The sequence below is a fragment of the Lethenteron reissneri genome, chromosome 28 (assembly GCF_015708825.2).
Source record: "Lethenteron reissneri isolate LAM-NWPU_2019-01 chromosome 28, ASM1570882v1, whole genome shotgun sequence".
NCBI classification, from domain to species: domain Eukaryota; kingdom Metazoa; phylum Chordata; class Hyperoartia; order Petromyzontiformes; family Petromyzontidae; genus Lethenteron; species Lethenteron reissneri.
The window spans coordinates 6,417,926-6,432,136 of NC_083806.1; the positions used below are offsets into that span (position 1 = coordinate 6,417,926).

A 14,211-nucleotide genomic window follows, 5' to 3' on the forward strand; every position below is an offset into this window, starting at 1 on the left:
AAAAAAACACCCATTGTAGTAACAAAAATTCGGAATTTACTTTTCCAGCCTTTTAGCTCTAAAAATTGAAAGTGCTGCCCCCTACTTAGTTAATCAGAGGTCACTTGAAAAGATCTCCGTAGTTGTTCTGTGGTGTCCACTTCTTTGAGCCATTGTCTAACACGGGGATTTGCACTGCTTATATGCGAGAATTCCAAATAGCTTTTTTGTCTTGTGACATGATATCCATAATATTGTACAACATATATAAATTAGTATTCAGGAATCCTTGGGTTAGGTTTAACTATGCCAAGCTAAAATCTTTTATTCATAATCAACGTTTTTGGGTTTAGATCGCGTTATTTATAAATGTGTCGTAACCCTCCACCACCCGACACGGCCAATCAGTAAAAATGTGTCATGTTGACAAAGACAAATAGTTCACTGCTTTAGCCCACCGGTGTGTTGAAGCCACAACATTTACAATTTGAGTACGACGTTTCGCTGGTAATTGCAACCAGCATCATCGGGCAATTCGCCATTCTGGCGAAAGCAGTGAACTATTTGTCTTTGTCAACGTGACACATTTTTACTGATTGGCCGTGTCGGGTGGTGGAGGGTTACGACACATTTATAAATAACGCGATCTAAACCCAAAAACGTTGATTATGAATAACATTGGTCGCGAAAGCCTACGTGTTAAACTGAAATCTTTTACTTCTGTAATTTAACGCTTCTGTTTTTGTTACATAAACAGCAAACTCGATTGATCACACAATTGTCCTGTGCATACACGAGTCTGCTAATAGGGGGGCGATGATTTCTATGCACTGTATTATCCCAATAGAATAAAAGGTGTTATTGTTGATATTGCTCGGTGAACAAAAACTATTTGTGGGCCTGCCACGTGGAGTGAGCATGAGCTCCTGGGAAGGCCTTCCTCCAGCAGTGGATAGACAGTGGTGAATGATAACTGGCTATGATCAATACGAATGTGATTCATGTCAGCTCGGTGCTGTTGTAAGCAATTCTAGAGTGATGGGGTATGAGTGTGCTGCAGAGGGCACGTTTCATCACTCTTGCGTTTTCGTGTGATGCGCCCTGTGTGGACACGATCGCCAAACAACCTTGGCACGTGTGGTTCCTCTGTGGACGTTTTGCAGTCGCATTAAAAACTGCCACTCTTCGCCCGAGCCGGCTGGAGGCTGCGCGAGCGTCTGTTTGTGTGTACGCGGCATCATCTCGCTGAACCAGAGTTCTCGATTGCTTGTAAGTCTCAACTCCCCCCACCCACCTGGGGAATAAGGAAGAAAAATCACGCACGTGCGTGGATTCTCATTGCAACGCTCTCTCTGGCGCGCGTGTTAACTCGGAAGTATTTCATGGGCGAAGTACGGTCAGACAACTCCCGTGAACAAGAGAGCGTGTGGGAGGGCTCCATCCAGCAGTAGATTCATGACAACAATAAATGTCTATCGTGCATGTTTTTCGACGAACCGGACGCATTTGTTCCTGTCGAGAACTTTTGTCGGCCTCTCTCTGTCACGCTGGACATGTGAGAAAAAATAGTTTTATAACTCATCTGATTCCTCCAGTATAAATACATATTCTGATTCACGTAAAGTTGATGACAAAGTGCAAGAACGAATGTGCGCGGGGCTGCGTGTTGGATTTGGGGAAAACCTGAGCCGTGGCTAAAAACAACCAGCTTTTGGCCACCTCGTGTTTAACCCCCCTTGCAAACGAATCTTCTTGATGCTCGAATTGGCACAAGCTGACGGGCGTTTACCGCACACGGCGCCGACTTAAGGTCCGGTAAATGGCCCTGCTCGCCCTATACTTGTGTAATGCGGGCGCGGGCGACCTCCCGGATGTGACGTCACGGAGAGGTGGAGTTAGGTGACGTGGGAGGAAAGGTTAAGGTTCTTAAGGGAGGAGACCGGAAGAGGAAGGCAGAACGAGTGGGACTGGACCAGAGTAAGGCCACGTGGGCAAAGCCAAGGGGTGGCAGCGGCGGCCAGCGGTGGCCAGCTAAGGGAGCAGCCAGCGGAGCTGCGAGAGAAGACAGCGGTGGGGCGGCTGGAGAGAAGGCGGACGAGGAGCTGCGGGGAACACAGCCGGCGAGGCTGTGTGTGAGGGAGAGGCTACGAGAGCGACGAGAGGAGAGAGAGGCTGAGAGAACGACGAGGGGAGAAACTGCAGGAGAGCAGTATCAGTGTCAGTATAGAGTCTTATAGAAGGACAGCCGTGCGGGTTAAGAGAGAAGAACCGAATAAAGGACACCAAGCCAGACATCGTGGTCGAGTCCTTTATTACATTGGTGTCGGAAGTGCAACGGCATGTCGAAACAAGTGAGAAAGAAAAATGTTCCAGCGCCGGCATCGGCTTCTTCGTCGGAAGACGAAGACTTCCCTCCAAACATGGATCCTGCCAGGGTGGTGGAGGAGAGCCCTGCTGAAACGAGTGCGGGGACGGGAGTGGAAGATGTAGCCACAGTGTCAGGGCCGCCGACACCATCAGACGCTGATCGGCGATGGCTGCAGGTGGCTGAGCAACTGGAGACTCTCAAGGACGCCCTGGGCCAATTGTGTCATCTCGTCACCCCAAGCACGGCGACGGAGAGAGCGGAGAGTGCTCCACAGGCCGCCACGGGTTCTTCACTCCCGGCGCCATGGGCCACGCGGCAGGAGGCCGCCATCTTGCGCGTGCCGCAGCGGGAATCCGCCATCTTGACCACGCCGCGATTCGACGCCATTTTGAATTTGCCTCCGGAGGAACCATCGGCGGAGGGCGGAGTGAAGCGAAGTCGGAGTCGCCATCTCACCACGGTCAAGGAATTCGCCATTGGGGGCGACTGGAGCGCTTTCGCCTGCAGATTTTTAGCGGCGGTCCGTTCTGCGAGATGGACCGATGCTGAGGCCTTGGAAGTGTTGCCGACTCTTCTGGACGACGAATCTGTTCGTTTTTTTCGCTCCATTAAGGCCGAGAAGAAGAGGACATTATATGGAGTTTTTCAAGAAATGGCCGACGCCTACGAGCCACCTGACGACGCGCATCGGCGATTCGCTCAACGACAACGAGCGCCCGAGGAGTCGCCTGTGGCGTACAGGGGTGCAGTGCTTGATTTGGATCCGGTGATGCCCGTGTAGCGACTACCTTGCGACAGACCTGCGAGCAGCTTCAGCGGCGGCAGCTATAGTTGGTGGCGGTGGCAGCCACGCAGGGTTGGGTAGGGGCATTGTGACGGCATCGGCTTGGCCACTGGGTGACGTTGTGACTCAACACAGCTCAGCAGCCTGACTATCCCCCCCCCTCCAACGCCCCACCCCACCCCACCATCGTTTAGCCGCCTCTTACACTCCCACCAACCCAACCCAGTTAAAGACACTGGCTGTTTCACATTACGGTGGACGCACATGCGCGAGACGACTTCCCAGCAGAGCGGCCCGGTTTTGAGGCGTGATAATGCTTTCCGTGAAACCTGCGTCAGGTCTCCAGATGCCCGTGTGATGTACTCTGAATTTTTTTTTGTTGCCGAAGACAAATATTTTAGCGTTTTTCGTTCGAGGGAAGCGGGTTGAACGACGCTCGTCGGAAGATTGAATTTTTGCGTGCGAAGAAAACGTGGCTTTTTTTTCTGTGCGTGTTTATTTTCTGGAAGATTTTTGTTCGTTTACTCGCTTTCCGGCATAAGATATTTTGGTTGTCGACCTGATTAGATTTGGGATAATTAGGGTCGTTAAAATAATCGATTGCCTTAGCACGAAATGTGAACAATGCTGAGGCTGTTCTAACGTCAAAAGCACAAGCCTTGGTAGATTATTCCCGACAGATTGTTCAGTGTGATCCGGATACAGATATCATTCTCGGTTCCAGACGGCTTCGTGTAGCCATTCGCAAAATACATAAATGCGGCAGATAGGAATTTTTACGGTTTTAAATTGTAGGAGAATAACATTCTTTTTTATTTTCTTTAATTTAGTTGCAGTTGCACGCTCTTAAGCAATCTCTGACAAAACATTGCTCTATTCAAGTAGCATATTTGTTTTTTTACCCATTAGACCTTCCAACAGTGCAGTTCGTTGCTTGCTGCTTGGCAAATTTTTGAGACCTTAGTTCCCTTCTACCCTGGAGCGGCGATAAAAAATTAAAAATCGGAAAAATCGCAGAGCTTTCACTGCAAGAGAAAAAAGAATTGCCAGGAAGAAACCGCTTGCTCGCAAGCGGGCTGCTAGGGTCTGCTCGGGGCTCCTCGGGTCGCCGTGGCCAGCCGAGCGATGATGACGGGCGTGCTGATGGGAGACTCCTCCGTGCTGGACTCTGGGCCCATTGCCCCACGTGTCTCCTCCTCGCCCGTGGCCGAGGCCAAAGAGCGTGGGAAGTCGGTGCGCAGCGGAGCCAGGCTCTGGCGGGACCTCCGCACCAAAATCCTCGGCCATAAGGTTTGGTTTTCGTTTCACCCGCGCCTCAGCTCGCAATAAAAAAAAAACAAAAAAGCCGCTGTAATTATGATTGACTTTTTTTTTTACGTAAATAAATGTTTTTGGTGAGATGCAAAAGTTTGTGAAGTTTTGTAGTGTCCTCTATTGTTATTTATACTAGTTTTTTGTTGTTATTTGTCGTTGTTTGGTAAGCGGTGAAATCTGAGAACAGCACATCAGGGAACACAACTGCAAAAACCTATCTAGTGGTAGTAAGTGTTTTATACAGTACTTGTGTGGGCCTCAACATCAAGTAATAATTGTTTATGACAACGAGGATTCAGTAATGTCCAATCATATACTCACAATTGAGCGTGATCTTAATCATGATGACAATAATGGCTGATATTATTTACACAAGAAAATCCTGGCCGTGTCTCGAGACTTTTTCAGGAGGCTTCTGCATCGGAGCGTTTGGCTCATTCAACTCGCGAGCAGTGCGATAACGATGCTAACGATGATAACGATGATGACGATGACATTGGTGCTCGTGGGGATGAAACCGTTAACGACGTTAACGTTCTCTAAGCGGACGAGAGTCATTTGAGAGAAGTGGAGAAAATGCACATTGCCGAGGAGATTATTTGGTGATGCTGCTGCATTGGCATTGGTGGCCAAGGACAAATAACAGAACTCAACGCAGTTGTGACTAACGCAGCCCCAGTGTTAGGTGACGTTTCAGGCAATGGTGCTTCTCCATAGCACATTAATGAAGAGACACGAGAGAGTTGAAGGCTGCATTTTACACCATGGAACGCGATGAGAATTAGATGGCTTAAACAGAGAGGGGGAATGAGTGGCACAAGAGTAGGAAACATTTGAAGCGTAAATAATTCACTCCCAGCGTTGTGGATGAATTGCCGCGATTGACAATCGTGATAACTTTTTTACTCGTTTCTCCATCTCAGCCATATTGTTTAATCTTTTTCTGATCTTGCCATACACATGTAACCTATTACCGTACAATTAAGGATATAATTTTCGCACAATCGTCAACAATCTATTGACGATTCGACGCAGCATTCAAGCGTGTTCACTTTTCTTGCCGTTAACCAATTGCGTGTCAATGGCACGTGTACATATATATAATCTGTTTGCGTAATGCGAGCGTGTTTCGTAAAGCGTTCCTTTATGCCTCAGCAACGCACATCTGCTTTGGAGCGGTTTTTATCTCTCTTCACCCGTGCCTTCGTGGATTAAAACGCAGGATGCGGCGTGCGTGACGAAACCATATGAAAAATATGCGGTTTCGTAACGAATCCCTTTTAAATCATAAAAAACTAAAACTGTTAAGCTATTTTTATTTTACCAGGTAAGGCGCACACTGAGCTATATAGCTCTTTTTCAGAAGCGACCTGGGCACAAATGATAACTCAACGAAGTGGCTTATCACATAGCATTTTAAAGCCGGCAAATACTCTCAATAGATGTTGAAGAATAAGGAAAACCCAGAGAAAAATCCACGTGACCATGGGGAGAACATGCAAACTCCAAATATACAGGCATCAAGGTCGGGATCGAACTCACGAACTCCTGTATACCAGGGCGAGGTAGTTATAATCTCGCCACTGCAACAAAGAGCATAAATCATCACGTGAACTCCGGTCATCCTCGCAGTAGCATTTGGCTAACCCTCGAACAAAGACGGTCACTTCATCGCACGCTTTCAGACGTGCTTCTCTGGCTGTCAGGGACGCTCTTCCTTCCGATATTAGGAAGCTACTGAAGCTGTAGATTATTTAAAAGTGCAAATTAAAAACTAATTTCTTTCAGAACTGCTCTTTAATGTTCAGTTTGTTGTCCTTCCCCCGCACCTCCGATTGGCATGGTTGGCTACGTGCGGTGCGAAAGAAGTACAACATACATACATTGTAGCGCTGCTGCTGCATTTACGGCTTGCAGCTGCTGCGATTGCGGGGTCGTGCGAATCTCGCGCTAAACTGATTAAGGGGGGCCGGCTCGCTCCGGCTCGCGCAGCTGGTGAGGGCGAGACACGGGGGATAATCCAGGAGTCAACAGCGGCTCGCTCTCTCTCTGTCTCTCTGTCTCTCTCGCGAGGGCGCGCACGCATCAACACACGCACACTCGATCTGCTCACGTTTTGGTAAGTCCCGGGGATTAGTTGGCGGCCGAAGCAATCGCTTTGCGAATTTCCACAATTATGTGGGCGACCGTTTGGTCGGAAGTTTTTCACTGTTGTTATTGTAGTTATTGTAGTGATAGTATTAACAATTATAATACGATATAAAAGGTAGTGCGGGGGTGGTGGGTGAGGAGGGGGGGAGGTAAAGGCGCAGCTCTGCAATTTCCTGCTAATGCCACTTTGCAGAAGGGCCTCCGCTTAGAGGGATATCTAGAGAGAGCGTGTGTTGGCCTACTCTTCCATGCTGACCAGACGTCTTGGGAGGGGTAGCGGTTACCGCTACTTTACTCCGCCACGCCACCAACTGTGGTGTGCGCATCTAGGACTGCTCGATGGCTAGAGATTTGGGGGCACGTGGACTTTTAAAGAAACCTGCCTTCACCGTCCGTGCTGGGGAGATTGCACCGGCGACTCTTTGTGAATCGAATAGTCAAGTGTGCTAACCAGTACGCAACTGATTTTTTTTAATATATTTTTTTATTGAGCCAATGTGCGGGGGCCCAGTTACATCACGTTGTGCCGCACGTAGACACTGTGAACATAAAACTAAACCGGTTATGAAAAGCAAGGGGATAGAAAGATGGGGAATTAACTCTCTGCCCCAATACACAACTGATTTTAATAGTTATTGTGATTTATTAGTATCTAAAAGCCCCATTGTCTCAAGATCTTTTGTTTTTTCCCCTGGAGGGCCCTGCATTGGGATGTTCGGATAACTTGCTTGTTTTGAGGAGTACATTGCACAAATACTCCAGCTAGTATTTCCGTGACATTTTATCGCGCTCACTAACCCATGAACTCCGAAAATACCGGTAATGCTCACAATTCTTTTTTATTTTACAGTGGAATAGAATGTTCTCACACCATATGTTCCATTTTTTGTGCTCTTCACTTCCGTTGACTTTTAGTTCACATGGCCTTGTTTCCAAGGGGGAAGGGGGGGTAGTGGAATGACACAGCCATCGTTAAACGCTAATCTGAATTTTACCTACGTGACTTTACCGAAAAAACCCAAGAATATGAATCCTTGCAGTCACGAAAGCTTCAAATCTAGAATTAATACCCTGTACGAGGAGGAATTCCACCTATCTGTTAGAGTGTTTAACAGACAACGAGCACAGCTTCTCGAGATTAATTTAATTTTTTACCTACGTGACTTTACCGAAAAAACCCAAGAATACTAATCAGAATGCTTTCGCCTATCGTGCATTTTGCTGTATATCTCGACGCCTATGCATGCACGCAATCTCGAATATTTGAATATAGAATGGGGGTGCTTAAGCCTTCAGCAATGGGGGGTGCTCACCCCCCCCCCCCACGCTTCGGCACCATCGATGCTATACGAGGCTGGTGAACTCGAAAAAAGGTCGGACGACTCGCAACGATCAACTCGCTGCAACCAACTGTCAACAATCAACTTGGGCCAATCGTTGGACGCGCACCCAGATATACATCCACACGCTCATCTGCAGCAGACAGCATCGCTCATGGCTCCAGGGGTTATTGAACGTTTTCAATGTAGTGAGAAGTGGCTGCAGCGGAGGAAGGCCTCGAATCCAGACCTGGGGTATCTTATCCTCAATTAGAACGTTACATAATCCGGATTTGGCAAAAACACATGCGAATAAATCTCTCTCTCTCTGTCCGCTTTTCTGTTTATAGCCGCCCAGGCCATATTCGCAGCTGTGTGATATATTCCGCCATCATTGACCCATAAACAGTTAAAGGTGCAGCCCTGCAATCGTTTGCTCGTGTCACTGCTGGCAGAATGGTGGCTGATCCAAGGGTTGTGTGGTGGGGGGTGGGGGCTGATGGGGGGCGGTTGCTTTTTTCTCCTTGAGACCCCCAAAAGTGGTATTTTTTATATTTACCAGAGAATATACATTCTTTTCTTTTGCTTACCGAAAGACCCAAAGAATATATTTTGTTGATGCTGAGGCCCTATTTATAAGGCTTTGCATTGGGATTGCTCCCCTTGCAGCTTGGGAAGTTTCTTCTGCCACCTCTGTGGCTCAAGGGCCTCTGTTAGAGGCACTTATTTTTGGCCTCCAGTTTCCAGACGCCTTGGAAGGGCCTTGGAAGAGGGTGGCAGTACCCACACACGTGACCTGCCCATCGACTAACTGTGCTGAGCACATAAAAAAATATATTTTTCTGGGTGGACGGAGGCGATGGTGGGTGGGGGTGGGTGCGTGGGGGGGGGGGGGTATTTAAGAAACTTGTGCCATTGTTTTAACTGCCACGCCGGGAGATCAAAATCGAACCGGCAACTTTCTTGCTTGCAAGTCCAGTGTGCTCACTATTACACAAGGGCAGCGGCCACGTCAAAACTGATGGAGGCACCCCATCGTTCTGCGAGTTGCTACCGTCTAATTGTTTGTTACTCAATTGTTTTGTAACATTGCGGACGATTATACGTTCGTTAAAAAGGCATTAGGGCGGAAGATATACTGCTGGTCGTTATGTAGGAAATTGAGGCCTTTATTTGCGATGTGACACTGATTGGCAATTACGAGCGGTCCCTGGTAATGTGTCCTTGGGGCACTATCACGATAAAATCGGACATGTGCGGGTTTTTGCAGATTTGCCTAATGAAGTTCCTGAACCGCAGCCATGACAGCCACGCCTCAAGTCAATGGGAAAAAAACCACAACATGGTAACACACAATCCTCAAATCAAACCCGATTAAAATCAAAGTTTTACAAAAGGTGGCCAGTTGGCTTAAGAGGTCAGAGCGCTGATCTGGCAAGAGCTGAGATCCTGGGTTCGAATCCAGGGTTTTCACCTCCCTACAATTAAACTGGCTTCTCGTGTGCAGTTTTTTTTTATCTCACCTCGGTCACCAATGACTGCACCAAAAAAACCCCCATCTCATGAAATGTAGTTTTGCACTTTTGGGCTAAATTCCAGCTCTGAGAATGAAATATCGGGTTGACTGTCATGAGACAAACATGACTCTCTCATGTGGCACAGCAGGTGCTAAAGTACTTTACTCTGTGGACCAGACGTCGCTTGAAAGGCTCTCAGAGGTAGTTCTGTGATATCTGCTTCCGTGGGATGTCCTCTTTACACCACGAAGGGTTGCACTGCTCCGCGAAAAATCCGAACGGATTCTTTGGTCTCGCGATGGCGCAAACCGCGATGGACTTGGTCCACAAAAAAATGAAATCGACGACTGTAAACGTTTCTGAAACGGTAGTGATGGCATGGTTGCGTGCGAGGTTAAGTGCGGTGCGATGTTGTACTTTTGGGAAGTGGGCCGGGCGCTGGGGGGAATTCTTTTGATGTTATATGACCCGGTAATAATACATTATTGCATTTCTTCTTTCCCAAATATGTCGTGTTACACTGATTGTTCACATTTCCACATTGGTAAATCAATCCCCCGCCCCCAAACCCCCTCTTATGCTAAAACAGATGAGAGATAACCTCTTGAGATCACTGCACTTTTTACGGAATGAAAAAATAAAGGTAATTAAACGTGCAGAAAAAACATATCTCTGGAATAATAAATCAAGGAAGTAAGAGCCTTGTTATTTATTAATATTTCCGTGAATCTTTTTCTCCCTCCTTTCTGTTTGAGTGGGAGCGCATTTTATATTTGACCTACTTTTTTATTGCTGAATAATGTATGGGCAGAACGCTCGGTTGGATTGCAGACTTATTTGGAGACCCTTTTTTAGATTATTAAAGCCACCATCCAGGGGGCAGCTAGACTGCTTCCAGGATTATGCAAAATAATCTCGATATAATTTCATAAATCTAGGATCGTCATTAAATACTCGTGATTGTGACCCATAGCCTCGCACTGAGACCCATATAAGTGCAACTGAGATCCATAGATTCATACAGAGACTCGTAGACGCACACTGCGACCTATAGATTCATACATAGAACTATAGACCATACATTACCATAGATTTTAGATATCCATATATTTGCAGACTAGAAATCCATAGTCTTTCAAAGAACCTCCCACCCCCCTGCGATAGACTTAACATGGACCTAGAGACTCAAACAAAGACCCCCATGCACTTTAAAAAGAGACAGAATTACATCGAGAGCACGGGGCTGTAAGTGGCATGCAATGATGACATAGAGACCCCACAGACGCGGACTACCGTTGACCTGCATACATATCTTTCATGATTGTGAAACAAAGCTAAAAAAAAATCACAACCCTGTAAAGCAATTAAAAGAATTCTGAGAGATAAAAAAAAAGAATTACACAGGGGGGGGGGTCACCGTATTCGTTGCACGCGTGACGATGAATTGCCTAGGGGTCGTGACACCGCCCGGTTTACGCGCGTCTCTCACACGGCAGCGTGAATGTGTTTTTTTGTCGCGGCGAATCTTTAACGTAACCGGATGTGGGCCATTTGGGAAACTGCCATCGCCTGTTATGTTTTGCCCACCCCTGTCCCTCAACAGCTGCACCTCTTTGTCTGCACGCAGGCGCGCGCGCGTGCTCGCTACTGTGCTGCGTGTGGCTCTCACAGAAACGCGTGGTTCGCTCTCGTGAGAGTGGGGGCTTTATTCACATCTAGATGGAAAACTCATTTTAGTTCTCTACTGAAAACTCATTTTTTTTTTCTAGATTCAGAGCTCATTTCTTTCGGATTGCTTTTCGCGTGTGTGTTAGCTTGTTGTCCTTCCACCGCACCTCCGATTGGCGCGGTTGGCTACGTACGGGGAGGAAGAAATTCGGCAAACATACACGCGTCTAAATTTCGATTTAAAGCTTTCGTGACTGCAGGGATTCATGTTCTTGGGTCTATCGGTAAAGTCACGTAGATAGGTTCAAAGAAAATAACAAAAAAAAGGCCTTTTTCCTGAAGACGACCGCTTGTGTTGCGATCGAAACGTCGTAGTTTTTTGTTATTTTCTTTGAACCTATCTACGTGACTTTAGCGAAAGACCCAAAAATACTAATTGATATGAATAAGCTGACGAATCTGTTTTTTTCTTGGTTTTTTCGGTAAAGTCACGTAGAAGGGAAATAATAAATATAACACATAATAAAATATTATGTTTTATTGTTATGTTTTATTTTAATTATTTTATTATTTCCCTTCTACATAATATTTTATTATGTTTATTTTTGATTATTTTATTATTTACCTTCTACGTGACTTTACCGAAAGAACCAAGAAGATACACGCGTATGTTGGTGGCAAGATGTTATCTCCCTCGCCTAGTACGCTTGGAGGTTGTGAGTTCTATCCTGGATCCTTGACAATGCCTGTTGTACATTTGAAGTTTGCGTGTTCTCTCTTCATGGTGGTCACGTGGATTTTTTTCCCCATTCCTCCGGTTTTGTCCATCTCTACATTTCTAAACATGCATTTGGATTATTTGGCAGCTACTATAATTCCCGAATCTGATTATGATGTAAGCCAAATCTATAATCTGTCATGTTTGGCCAGGTCTCCTCTGAAAAAGAACAAATAGGTCAGTGGGCCTTACCTAATATTAAAACAACAGTGTGTGTGGTATGAAAATTAAAGCACGAAATTGATTCATCATATCCAAATTTAAATGTCAACCGAATTATTAATATTCTCATTGCCATTCCGATGTGTAAAAACAAAAATGCGGGAAAATCACTTTGGGTGGGCTTCCGCGGATTTCTATTGGCCCCTGGAAGTGGGAATTGCGTTTGGCAAGCCCTGCTGGGACTGTGACCATCTGTTGTGTTCGCAGCTTTTCAATATTTACTTTGGATTCAGCTGCACCCGTGATCCGTTCCCTTTTAATAAAATAATCATGTTCTGCCGTGCCTGGGTGGCAGTCAATTTGCAGTTGCAGTATCCACCTTTACGCATGCGACATATTTACCGCTTTTAAATAATGAATGCTCAATTTAAAAAATGTGTGGGGAAGCCGCACGATGGTATGGTTGTTCGCGCACTGCACCTGCAAGCCAGACATCGGCGGCGGTTCGACTCGATCGCCCGGCCGCGGCGATTGAAACAACGGTGCAAGTTTCTCAAATCGCCCCTCCCTCCCCATCACCGCCTCTGTCCACCCAGCAGTATACACGGATATACTGCGCCACAGTCGATGGATGGGTCGCGTGTGATGGGGTAAAGTGTGGGTGCTCACGCCTCTTCGAAGACGAGAGGAGGCTCTCTAGAACGAGGCCCTCTTGCCAGCGGGGGCGTAAGCGAGCAATCGCAGGGCTGCAATTTTACCACCTTAATGGCTCAGTGAGTTAAGGTTTTGTGTCGGATGACTGAGCTGGTAATGCCGAATTCTTTAATTATGAATGTGGGTTTCAGCCAGCGGTGATGGAAATTCATGCCAAGGGTTACAGCGAGTCAATTTGATCAGCCCGGTCAACAAAGGTTGCACCAAAAAAAAACATTTAAATGTTTTATATTTTATTTTATTCGGTATATTTCCTGGTCCGAATATTAAAAAAATATAATTGCACATTGTTTTCTAGTCTGCCACGTAATGAACGTCAGGGCATATGAGATATTGAATGTTGGATGAGAGGCAATTTAATAGACCTCAAAAGTAGTTCTCTGATATCACCATCCACGAGTCCGTTCTCTAACGTGCACTGATGTTACACTGCTCCGTCCAAGTTCCGCATCGAAACGTCTTCATCTCGCGGCTTGACAGCGACACGCATCGCAAATTGAAGCATAATTAGGTAAAATGGCGTTTTTAAGAAATTAAATCAACAAAGATCTATTCAATGAAAGCGCAACTCCATGAACTGCTGTGATATGGTGCAATGTCAATCTTTATTTGAAGCTTTCGTGACTGCAAGACTTTTAAAGGCAGCTGATCCGAACAATGGCAGCAGCATGTGCAGCTCATAATTTACATTTATTTTTAAACGGTGCCCCGGAGGGACCGCTCCTGATTGCGGTTGTTATCTTGTGTCTCCACAGCTGGATCCCAAGGGCGTCCCAGAAAAGGACTGGCAGGAGACGGTCATATCCATGAACGAGGTCAGTCGGTCTTTACGACCCCCGGCGCAGAGCCAGAGGAAACACATGGGAGGCTTGCACGTCGGTTCTGCTGGCCGTGATTTCATTAGCAACTGCCGCAACATTATTTGCAATTGGCCAGGTAGCTCGGAGATCAGAGTTCTGAGCCAGCATGGCTGAGGTCCTGGGTTTTAATCGGGGCTTTAGTCACCTGCGATTTAAACCGGGCATTCGTGTGTAGCAGCGACTCGATGGTGGAAACACGGTCACCAGAGGCTGCACAAAAAAAGCCAACATTAAGCTGTGTAGTTTCACTGAATGTGACCAATTTCCAGGTTTGAACAGTTAAGCATTGCTTTGCGTGTCGCTCAACGTACGCCAATCTCAATCTATATAGAGATGAAAGAAATAGGCCCACTTGAATAGTTCTTTGCTGAAGAGGTTCTGTGAACATATCCTGCACAGCCATTCTCGGTTACACAGGGTTGCACTGCTCCGAGATTTTCAAATGGATTCTATGTCTTAGGACGTGATGCCCAAGCACACCACGAATAGCATTGGGAAAAAAGGGGGCAAATAACGTCACAAACCAAGAAAGGTAGCACACTTTTTAGCCGGATGGCGATGCGGCCTTCATTTGTAAGGTCCATGGGTTCAAATCCA

General features: G+C 46.6%; 1 protein-coding gene across 3 annotated transcripts in view; it reads left to right on the top strand.

Moving 5' to 3' along the window:
• LOC133348875 (breakpoint cluster region protein-like) overlaps positions 1–14,211 on the top strand; it is a 125,772-nt gene that overhangs the window by 92,491 nt on the left and 19,070 nt on the right. For all 3 annotated transcript variants that reach the window (XM_061561950.1, XM_061561947.1, XM_061561949.1), the window contains exon 17: positions 13,510–13,569. In XM_061561950.1, coding sequence (XP_061417934.1) covers positions 13,510–13,569 — 60 coding nt within the window. The remainder of the gene's footprint in view (positions 1–13,509; positions 13,570–14,211) is intronic.